At 46.0% G+C, this 12,293-nt stretch overlaps 1 protein-coding gene across 1 annotated transcript in view; it reads left to right on the top strand.

Annotated features, from left to right (window-relative positions):
• The window catches only part of GNAI1 (G protein subunit alpha i1), a 203,375-nt gene that overhangs the window by 150,620 nt on the left and 40,462 nt on the right, over nt 1-12,293 (top strand). Inside the window, exon 7 of the mRNA XM_069228677.1 lies at nt 10,211-10,364. Coding sequence (XP_069084778.1) covers nt 10,211-10,364 — 154 coding nt within the window. The remainder of the gene's footprint in view (nt 1-10,210; nt 10,365-12,293) is intronic.

Raw genomic sequence — 12,293 nt, forward strand, 5'->3', positions numbered from 1 at the left:
TAGGGATAGACTCCTCACACTCTTTGGTAAAGATGCAGAATCCTATGACCTCATGAAGGCTACCCTGATTGAGGGCTTTGGATTCTCAACTGAGGAGTACAGGATTAGGTTCGGGGGGGGGGCTCAAAAAATCCTCAAGCCAGACCTGGGTTGATTTTGTAGACTACTCATTGAAAACACTGGATGGTTGGATAACTGGCAATGGTGTAAATGATTATGATGGGCTGTATAACTTGTTTATGAAAGAACATCTGTTAAGTAATTGTTTCCATGACAAACTGCATCAACATCTGGTAGACCTAGGTCGAATTTCTCCCCAAGAATTGGGAAAGAAGGCAGACCATTGGGTCAAGACTAGGGTGATCAAGACTTCCACAGGGGTGACCAAAAGAAGGGGGGGGGGGTTCACAAAGCCTTCCCAGGGGAAGAGTGAGACATACAAGGAAAAAAGTAAAGAGTCTTCTACAGGGCCCCATAAACCTGCTCAGGAGGGTGGGCCCTGAGCCTCTTCACAATCCTCAAATGGGTATAAGGGTAAAAACTTTGATCCCAAGAAGGCCTGGTGTCGAATCTGTAGTCAGCATGGACACCAAACTGGAGACAAGGCCTGTCCCAAGAAAAGTCCCACAACAAGTACTCTTCCAGTTAGCACTGGAATAGCCAGTCTCCAGGTGGGATCAACAGAGGAAATCTGGGTTCACACTGAAGCTACATTAGTCTGAGGGAGGGGTGGAATTAGCCGCACTTGCTGCCTGGCCGTCTGACATGCAAAAATACAGGCAGCAGCTCTTAAGGAATGGGACTAGAGTAGAAGCCCTGAGGGATACAGGTGCCAGTGTCACAATGATGACAAACTGGTTTCCCCAGGACAGTACCTGGCTGGACAGACATATCCAGTCACTAATGCTGACAATCAAATTAAAGTCCATCCCATGGCAATGGTAACTTTAGAATGGGGAGGGGTCACTGGCCTGAAACAGGTGATAGTCTCCTCTGCAATTCCAGTCAAATGTCTGCTAGGGAATGATCTGGAGTACTCGGCATGGGCTGAGGTAGAGCTCAAGACCCATGCAGCCTTGCTAGGTATCCCTGAACTGGTGTGTGTCAAGATAAGGGCACAGAGCAGGGCTCAGGGTGAAAAAGAAGTGTTGGAGTCTGGAATAATGGCCCAACCTTCCAAGAGAAAAGGAAAGAAGACTGGGGAACCAGCTTCAACACAGCAAAAGAAACAGAACCTCTCTTCCCAGAAGATGTTCTATCCCCCGAGGGAACGGAGTCCATGGAGCTGGAGCCTTACCAGGTTGAGCTCATGGGCCCAAGGGGACCCTCAAGGGAACAGCTGTGTAAGGGGCAAGAAACTTGTCCCACTCTTGAAGGCCTAAGACAGCAAACAGCTGAGCAAGAAAAATGAACTGTCGGTGAAACCCACAGGGTCTATTGGGAAGATTGGCTCCTTTACACTGAGGCAAGAGATCCAAAACCTGGTGCCACTAGGACAGTGGTAGTGCCTCAGGAGTTTAGGGAGTTCATTCTGACCTTAGCCCACGGCATTCCCATTGCTGGGGATTTGGGACAAACCAAGACATGGGAGAGATTAGTTAATTATTTCTATTGGCCCAATATGTCCCAGAAGGTAAAGGAGTTTTGCACCTCCTGTGTCACCTGTCAAGACAGGTGGCCATCCAAAGACATAGTGGGTCCACTTGAACCTCCCACAGCATCCGGGAACCAGTAAATCCTGGTAGTAGTGGATCATGCTACCAGGTACCCTGAGGCAATTCCCCCTTAGTTCCACTACTGCCCTGCAATAGCAAAAGCACTCATTGGTATTTTTACCAGCATGGGATTTCCTAAGGAGGTTGTTTCTGACAGAGTTACCAACTTCATGTTAGCTTATCTAAAGCACATGTGGAATGAATGTGCATTCACAAACTAATGGTCCTGTGTAGAGATTTAACAAGACATTGAAGGGCATGATCATGGGGCTCCTTGAAAAACTCAAAAGGAGATGGGATGTCCTCTTGTTATGCCTGCTTGTCGCCTACATAGGTGCCACAGAAGGGAGTCAGGGTTTTCCCCCTTCGAGCTTCTGTTTGGCCATCCTGTTAGGGGACCACTGCCACTTGTAAAAGAAGGCTGGGAGAGACCTCTCCATGAGCCTAAACATGATGTGCTGGACTATGTACTAGGCCTACGTTCAAGGATGGCAGAGTACATGGAAAAGTCAAGCAAAAACCTTGAGGCCAGCCAACAACCCCAGAAGTTGTGGTATGACCAAAAGGCTGCTATGGTTGAGTTTCAGCCAGGGCGGAAAGTATGGGGTTTGGAGCCTGTGGCTCTCATGGCATTTCAGGACAGATAGAGTGACCCTTACCCAGTTCTTGAGAAAGTCAGATCACCTGTCTGGTGGACCTAGGCACTAGCAGGACCCCCAAGAGGGTGATCCATGTGAACTGCCTCAAACTCTCATGACGGGGCAGATGTAAACATGTGTTCGGTGGCATGTGTAGCTGCAGATACACATGCTGTGCATAGTCTGCCGTCTGGTGTTGGGCTCGGAGTGTTACAAGTTGTTTTTCCTCGAAGAAGTCTTTTCGAGTCACGAGACCGAGGGACTCCTCCCACCTTGGTTCCATTGCGCATGGGCGTTGACTCCATCTTAGATTGTTTTTTTTTTTTTTTTCGCCATCGGGTTCGGACGTGTTCCTTTTCCCTCCGTGTTTCGGGTCGGAAAGTTAGTCAGGATCTCGGAAAAATTCGTCGGTATTGTTTCGTTCGGTAGTTAGAACAAATCGACACCGAACCTTGAAGAGCTCCGGTGACCCTTCGGGGTAATTTCGACCCCTGTCTGGGCCTGGTCGGCCCGACCGCATGCAACATCGAGACTGATGCAACGGACCCCTTTCCGATTCTGTCCTAAATGCCACAATAAGTATCCGTATACTGATCAACATTTGGTCTGTAACTTGTGCCTGTCCCCCGAGCACAAGGAGGATACGTGCGAAGCCTGTCGTGCGTTTCGGTCGAGAAAAACGCTCAGAGACCGAAGAGCCAGGAGGTTGCAGATGGCGTCCACGCCGACAGGACAACAACAGTTCGAGGAGGAGGAAGAAGAAACTTTCTCCATCCACGAGTCGGATTCCGAAGAATTCGACGTCGAAGATCAACCAACCGTGAGTAAGACGTTGAAACAAAAAACACATGAAAAGACTGACAAAGCCCAGGGGACGCCACCGCCAACAGGCCATGGCTTAACCCGGAAAGTAGGTGACCGTCCATCGGCACCGAAAAAGGGCGAGCTGGTGTCTAAGTCGTCCGACTCGGGTCGAGACACAGGCACGCAGCAATCTCGGGACCGACAGAGTGGTGCAGAAAAGGGTCGAGACAGTGGCACCGAAGTTGGTCGGCACCGAGACGGAACGATACCGAAAAAGATCTTGTCGGAGCCGAGAAAATCCAAAGACACGGTTTCGGTGCCGAAACACCCGGCAACCGAACCGAAAACTGGTTCCTACTCAGAGGAACAAGGAATGTCCTCTCAACTAAAAAGACATAGATTTGAGGAGGAATTACAAACAATAGAGCCAGATCACACGCAAAAGCGGATCTTTATTCAAAAGGATACAGGGAAGATCAACACTCTTCCCCCAATCAAAAGAAAAAGGAAACTTGACTTCCAGCAAGGAGACAAGCAACCACAAGCAAAAGTGGTAAAGAAGGTAACTCCACCACCCTCACCACCACCATCAACTCATGCATCACCGGCACAAACTCCACCATTAACACACTCACCAGCTCATACCAAAATGAGCCAGGATGATCCGGATGCATGGGACCTCTACGATGCTCCAGTATCGGACAATAGCCCAGAGTCGTACCCAACTAAACCGTCACCACCTGAGGACAGTACATCATATGCACAGGTGGTAGCTAGGGCAGCCGAATTCCATAATGTATCGCTACATTTGGAGCTTATTGAGGATGACTTCCTTTTTAACACCCTATCTTTCCCCCCATAGCCATTATCAAAGCCTTCCCATGCTCCCAGGAATGCTAAGACACTCGAAACAGATATTTCAGGAGCCAGTTAAAAGCAGAGCCATAACTCCAAGGGTGGAGAAAAAATACAAGGCACCGCCCACAGACCCTGCTTTTATCACATCACAACTGACACCGGACTCAGTAGTTGTGGGGGCAGCTCGTAAGAGAGCCAACTCGCATACATCAGGCGACCCACCACCTCCGGACAAGGAGAGCCGCAAATTTGATGCAGCGGGAAAAAGGGTTGCAGCACAAGCGGCAAATCAGTGGCGCATCGCCAACTCGCAAGCACTCCTAGCGAGATACGACAGGGCTCATTGGGATGAGATGCAACATTTCATCGAACATCTCCCCAAAGAGTTCCAAAAACGAGCGCAACAGGTGGTGGAAGAGGGGCAAAGTATCTCAAACAACCAGATACGATCTGCCATGGATGCAGCGGATACAGCTGCAAGAACAATAAATACTGCAGTCACAATAAGGAGGCACGCATGGCTGCGCACATCTGGCTTCAAACCTGAAATACAACAGGCTGTGCTCAATATGCCGTTTAATGAACAGCAATTGTTTGGGCCGGAGGTGGACACTGCAATTGAAAAATTAAAAAAAGACACAGACACAGACACAGCCAAAGCCATGGGCGCACTCTACTCCCCGCAGGGCAGAGGCACATTTGGCACATTTCGTAAAACAACTTTTAGGGGAGGGTTTCGAGGACAACCCACAAACGCCAGCACCTCACAAACAAGACCACCTACTTACCAGGGACAATATCAAAGGGGAGGCTTTCGGGGACAATACAGAGGGGGCCAATTCCCAAGAAACCGGGGAAAATTTCAAGGTCCCAAAACCCCCTCAAAATAAACAGTGACTCACAGGTCACACAACCCCTTCACACAACACCAGTGGGGGGAAGACTAAGCCAGTTCTACAAATCTTGGGAGGAAATAACAACAGACACTTGGGTCTTAGCAATTATCCAACATGGTTATTGCATAGAGTTTCTCCAACTCCCTCCACACGTCCCACCGAAAACACACAATGTCAAAACAGCATATAGACCTTCTAGGACTAGAAGTTCAAGCATTACTGCAAAAAGACGCAATAGAATTAGTACCAATTCCACAAAAGAACACAGGAGTTTACTCACTGTACTTTCTAATACCAAAAAAGGACAAAACTCTAAGACCAATACTAGATCTCAGAACACTAAACCCCTACATCAAATCGGACCACTTTCACATGGTCACGTTACAAGACGTAATCCCATTGCTCAAACAGCAGGACTACATGACAACATTAGATCTAAAGGACGCGTATTTCCATATACCGATACATCCCTTGCACAGGAAATACCTAAGGTTCGTATTCAAGGGAATACATTACCAATTCAAAGTGTTGCCATTCGGAATAACAACTGCGCCAAGAGTCTTTACAAAATGTCTAGCATTAGTAGCTGCACATATCAGGAGGCAGCAAATACACGTGTTCCCTTACTTAGACGACTGGTTAATCAAGACCAACACGCTAACAAAGTGTTCACATCACACAAATTATGTTATACAAACCCTTTACAAGCTGGGTTTCTCCATCAACTATGCAAAGTCACACCTTTTGCCGTGTCAAACACAGCAATACTTGGGAGCGACAATCAACACAACAGAAGGGATAGCCACTCCAAGTCCTCAAAGGGTTCAAACATTTCACAAAGTGATACAGGCCATGTATCCAACACAAAAGATACATGCAAAGATGGTATTAAAACTCCTAGGCATGATGTCCTCATGCATAGCCATTGTCCCAAACGCAAGATTGCACATGCGGCCCTTACAACAGTGCCTAGCATCACAATGGTCACATGCACAGGGTCAACTTCTAGATCTGGTGTTGATAGACCGCCAAACATACATCTCGCTTCTATGGTGGAACAGTACAAATTTAAACAAAGGGCGGCCTTTCCAAGACCCAGTGCCAACATACGTTATAACAACGGATGCTTCCATGACAGGGTGGGGAGCACACCTCAATCAACACAGCATCCAAGGACAATGGGACGTACATCAAAGAAAGTTTCATATAAATCACCTAGAACTACTAGCAGTATTTCTAGCGTTGAAAGCATTCCAACCCATGATAACCCACAAATACATTCTTGTCAAAACAGACAACATGACGACAATGTATTATTTAAACAAACCGGGGGGGACACACTCGACACAGTTGTCTCCTAACACAAAAAATATGGCATTGGGCAATTCACAACCACATTCGCCTAATAGCACAATTTATTCCAGGAATCCAGAACCAGCTAGCAGACAATCTCTCTCGGGATCACCAACAAATCCACGAATGGGAAATTCACCCCCAAATACTGAACACTTACTTTCAAATTTGGGGAACACCTCAAATAGATCTATTTGCAACAAAAGAAAACGCAAAATGCCAAAACTTCGCATCCAGGTACCTACACCAGCAATCCCAAGGCAATGCTCTATGGATGAATTGGTCAGGGATATTTGCGTATGCTTTTCCCCCTCTCCCTCTCCTTCCATATCTAGTAAACAGATTGAGTCAAAACAAACTCAAACTCATACTAATAGCACCAACATGGGCAAGACAACCTTGGTATACGACACTACTAGACCTGTCAGTAGTACCTCATGTCAAACTACCCAACAGACCAGATCTGTTAACACAACACAAACAACAGATCAGGCATCCAAACCCAGCATCGCTGAATCTAGCAATTTGGCTCCTGAAATCCTAGAATTTGGACACTTAGACCTCACACAAGAATGTATGGAGGTCATAAAACAAGCTAGAAAACCATCCACTAGACACTGCTATGCAAGTAAATGGAAAAGATTTGTTTGTTACTGCCATAATAATCAAATTCAACCATTGCATGCATCTCCAAAAGATGTAGTAGGATATTTACTACATTTGCAAAAATCAAATCTAGCTTTCTCTTCCATAAAGATACATCTCGCAGCAATATCTGCGTACCTGCAGATTACTCATTCAACTTCCCTATTTAGAATACCTGTCATTAAAGCGTTTATGGAAGGCCTAAAGAGAATTATACCACCAAGGACACCACCTGTTCCTTCATGGAACCTCAACATTGTCTTAACAAGGCTCATGGGCCCACCTTTCGAACCCATGCATTCTTGTGAAATGCAATACTTAACGTGGAAAGTTGCATTTCTCATTGCCATCACATCGCTAAGAAGAGTAAGTGAAATTCAAGCATTTACCATACAAGAACCATTTATTCAAATACACAAGAATAAGGTAGTTCTAAGAACACATCCAAAATTCTTACCAAAGGTTATCTCACGGTTCCACTTAAATCAAACAGTAGAATTACCAGTGTTCTTCCCACAGCCAGATTCATTAGCTGAAAGAGCACTACATACATTAGACATCAAGAGAGCACTAATGTACTACATTGACAGAACAAAACTAATTAGAAAGACAAAACAACTATTTATTGCCTTTCAAAAACCTCATACAGGAAATCCAATTTCAAAACAAGGTATTGCTAGATGGATAGTTAGGTGCATCCAAACCTGCTATCTTAAAGCAAAGAGAGAGCTGCCTATTACACCAAAGGCACACTCAACCAGAAAGAAAGGTGCTACCATGGCCTTTCTAGGAAATATTCCAATGAACGAAATATGTAAGGCAGCAACATGGTCTACGCCTCATACATTTACTAAGCACTACTGTGTAGATGTGTTATCTGCACAACAAGCCACAGTAGGTCAAGCTGTACTAAGAACTTTATTTCAAACTACTTCCACTCCTACAGGCTGAACCACCGCTTTTGGGGAGATAACTGCTTACTAGCCTATGCACAGCATGTGTATCTGCAGCTACACATGCCACCGAACAGAAAATGTCACTTACCCAGTGTACATCTGTTCGTGGCATTAGTCGCTGCAGATTCACATGCGCCCACCCGCCTCCCCGGGAGCTTGTAGCCGTTTAGAAGTAGATCTTCAACATTTGTACATTTGTAAATATATTACATTAAACCTTCATTTTGTACATACGTATTTATTCCATTGCATGGGCACTATTAGCATACACAACTCCTACCTCACCCTCTGCGGGGAAAACAATCTAAGATGGAGTCGACGCCCATGTGCAATGGAACCAAGGTGGGAGGAGTCCCTCGGTCTCGTGACTCGAAAAGACTTCTTCGAGGAAAAACAACTTGTAACACTCCGAGCCCAACACCAGACGGCGGACTATGCACAGAATGTGAATCTGCAGCGACTAATGCCACGAACAGATGTACACTGGGTAAGTGACATTTTCCTAATGGTTACAGATGAGGACCAGGAAGCAGAGAAGGGAACCTCTCCTTGATCTCCTCTCCACTGACCCTAAAGATGGCTCAGTAGATAGTGATCTATTCAGACACCCTCTCTGGCCAACAGCAGGCTGACTGCAGGCAAGTCCTCCAGCAATTTGCTGAGCTCCTTTCTTTGACCCCTGGTCAGACACACCTGTGTACCCATGATGTGGAGACAGTATGCCTGTCCAGAATAAAATATTCACACAGTCTGACCAAGTCAAGGAAAGCATCAAAGTGGAAGTCCACAAGATGCTGGAGCTGGGAGTGATTGAGCACTGTGACAGTTCCTGGGCTAGCCCAGTGGTCTTGGTCCCCAAACCTCACACCAAAGATGGCTAGAAAGAGATGAGGTTTTGTGTGGACTACAGAGGGCTCAACTCTGTCACCAAGACAGATGCTCACCCCATCCCAAGGGCAGATGAGCTCATAGACAAATTAGGTGCAGCCAAATACATAAGTACCTTTGACTTGACAGCAGGGTACTGGCAAATACAAATGGCACCTGTAGCAAAGGAGAACAGCATTCTCTACACATGATGGGCACTACCAGTTTACTGTGATGCCCTTTGGCTTAAAGAATTCCCCTGCCACCTTCCAAAGGTTGGTGAATTAAGTCCTTGCTGGCTTGGAGTCCTTTAGTGCAGCTTATCTTGATGATATTGCTGTCTTTAGCTCCAACTGGCAGGATCACCTGGTCCACCTGAAGAAGGTTTTGCATGCCCTGCAAGCAGCAGGTCTCTATATCAAGGCATCTAAATGTCAGATAGGGCAGGGTACTGTGGTTTACTTGGGACACCTTGTAGGCGGAGACCAAGTTCAGCCACTCCAATCCAAGATCCAGACTATTCTGGACAGGGTAGCTCCAAAAACCCAGACTCTAGTCACGGCATTCCTTGGCTTGACTGGGTACTATAGGAGGTTTGTGAAGGGAAATGGATCAGTAGTGATACCCCTCACGGAACCGACCTTCAAGAAAATGCCCAAGAAAGTGAACTGGACCGTGGACTGTCAAAAGTCCTATGACACCCTGAAGCAAGCTATGTGTACAGCACCAGTTTAACTCCAGATTATTCTAAGCAATTCATAGTGCAGACTGATGCCTCGGAGCATGGGATAGAAGCAGTCTTGTCCCAAACAAATGATGGTGGCCTTGACCAGCCTGTTTCTTTTATTAGCAGGAGGTTACTCCCCAGGGAGCAGCGTTGGAGTGCTATTGAGAGGGAGGCCTTTGCTGTGTTTTGGTCCCTGAAGAAGTTGAGACCATACCTGTTTGGTACTCACTTCACCGTTCAAACTTACCACAGACTTCTCAGATGGCTGATGCAAATGAAAGGAGAAAACCCTGAACTGTTGACGTTGTCCATATCCCTACAGGGAATGGACTTTTTAGTGGAACAGAGACCTGGGGCTACCCATGTCAATGCTGATGGCCTTTCCTGGTTCTTCCACTTAGAAAATGAAGACTCTCTTGGGAAAGGTTAGTCTCATCCTCTTTCGTTTTTTTTTTGGGGGGGGGGGGGAGAGACATTGTGTAAGAAAATGCCTTCCTTGGCATGGTTACCCCCTGACTTTTTGCCTTTTGTTGATGTCAATGATGATTGAAAGTGTGCTGAGACCCTGCCAACCAGGCCCCAGCACCATTTGTTACCGAAGGTAAGTAACTTGTTCATTAGAGTTAAATTAAAGTATTTACCCACATGAAATGGCGTAAAGGGAATCATTTATTTTCTGATCTCTTTGCAATGCACGCTTAGGAAAATTTCTTATCAACTTATTTGTTAATTGTATTTATTTCAATTTCAGAACCGGATGCATGAAAGCATGAAATTATTTGACAGCATCTGCAACAATAAGTGGTTCACAGACACATCTATCATTCTTTTCCTGAACAAAAAGGATCTATTTGAAGAGAAAATTAAAAGAAGCCCACTCACAATTTGCTATCCAGAATATGCAGGTATTGCTTGTGAGCTGTTTTTAAATAATAAAGATTGAGCATACATTATCATTTTCACAAGTTATTCATCAGCAGTAACATATGAACATCAGTTATTGGAGTGTTAGACAAGTTGAAAGTACAGAGTTTGAATTTAAAAAGTGCTGAAGGATGCTGGGTTCGGGTTCAGTCTTCCTACTGCACCCAATCCTTGAGGAGCAACTGCCCTGCCCTGCCTCTGCAGCCTCCAGGAAACTGGGAGGGGGTGCCAGTGCTTTGCTAATCGCCAAGAAGCCTTTCCTTGGAGCAGAAGAGCTGCTTTCCTGCACCTGCAGGCAACCTAGGAAGACTTGAGGATCTGGGGCCGCTAAAAACCCATACCAGACATCCCCACTGTACCTGAGCCACCGAGCTAGAGCTGAAGTGAGTCAATAGTCAGTGGTTCCCACGCCCTCCAGAGACAAAACCCACGAGTTTGCCCACTGTGGACCTCCCGACAGCGCTTGCAGCCTTTTTCTGCAGGCCCCTCGACAACCGCAAGTATCCCCTCCACCAGAACCCAACGCCAAAACACACCACTGCACCTAAGCCCCGCAGACCAAGGAGAAGTTGGCCAGCGGTGTCCCTACACACTTGAGGATCTCAAGGTTCAAGCCCAAGGTGAGTTCCAGCCCAATCCCTGCTTGCAGCTTCTTTCAGACCAGACCGATTTCCATTGAAGTGAATGGGACACCCAGTGCTGTAATACCTCTGCACCCGGACGCCCTAGAGCCGCCCACCTCCGAGGTGAACTGTTGGTTTGGCCTTGGACCTTGGCCCCCATACTTATCGTGACTCCAGAAGAACAGTCCTGTAGGTCGTGAAGTGCCTGTATGTAGTGTCTTTTCCTTTCCTGTAGGATAACATTAGGCACCTGAAGCAAGCAACTTTGCACCCAGATGCCCCAGTGCCTCCTGAAGTGACCTGTTGGTGCTGCTTGGACCTTGCACCCCATACTTACCTTAACACCAGAAGGTTGGTCTTGTATTTCGCTGCTAACTACTCAAATGCAGTGTATGCATTTCCCCCATAGGATAACATTACAGCTCCAAAAATTGTACTGTCAAGTTTTGAAAAGTGTAAAGATTCATAACTAAAAAAAAAAAAAAAACTGACCCAATTCCGTTGATCCTGGTATCACAATGTATATAAAAGTATGTTATTTTTGATGTTGGATGTCTTTATTTAGTGCCTTGCTTACTGCCTTTGTGTGTGCAATACATTCTTAGCACTATCCTGATATGCCCAACTGCTTGCCCACACTTCAGCAAAAGAGTGCATTTGGGGTGCCATTTGTGCCTCTAATTCCTCTGGGGTTTGATTGGACTCTTTACACAGTGTACTTCTTTTTGGTCCACTACATTTAAGAGCCAGCTTCCTACAAGTGTTGTCGGGTAGAACTGTGTGATTCTCATAAGTGATTTGGAAACTTGCCCAGAATAGAGGGACCAACACAATATTTATCTGCTTCCCCCACAACATAAATCTGGTTCTTGACAAAATGTCCTGGATGCGTAGTGTACTCAACCCCCCTCTATCATCCTTTGTTCCATATGGCAATTTAGGTAACGGATATGATGCTTATTAAAAACTCTCCCAAGATAATATACCCGCAGGACCCCTACGCACACCTGTTTCTTTACTTCATCTTGTTACCTTTTCACTATTTCCCAACACGTGCCACCAGTGTGCTTAAAGCAGCGGTCCAGACTCTCCAGTGTAAATGGAGCAAAAGCCTGAACCAGCGTTTTTATCTTAAGGAGTCTTAGTGGTCACAGTAAAATTATACACACTCGGTAGAAAAAAGCAATAAATGTTATCCCTCATTCCAGTAAAAAGACCTAAGCAAGTTACAATTCTATAGTATGTATACAGTAATTCAGCAGTTTTCTTTGCAAAATGTCCAACAAC

The sequence above is a fragment of the Pleurodeles waltl genome, chromosome 4_1 (assembly GCF_031143425.1).
Source record: "Pleurodeles waltl isolate 20211129_DDA chromosome 4_1, aPleWal1.hap1.20221129, whole genome shotgun sequence".
In the NCBI taxonomy this organism is placed as follows: Eukaryota; Metazoa; Chordata; class Amphibia; order Caudata; family Salamandridae; genus Pleurodeles; species Pleurodeles waltl.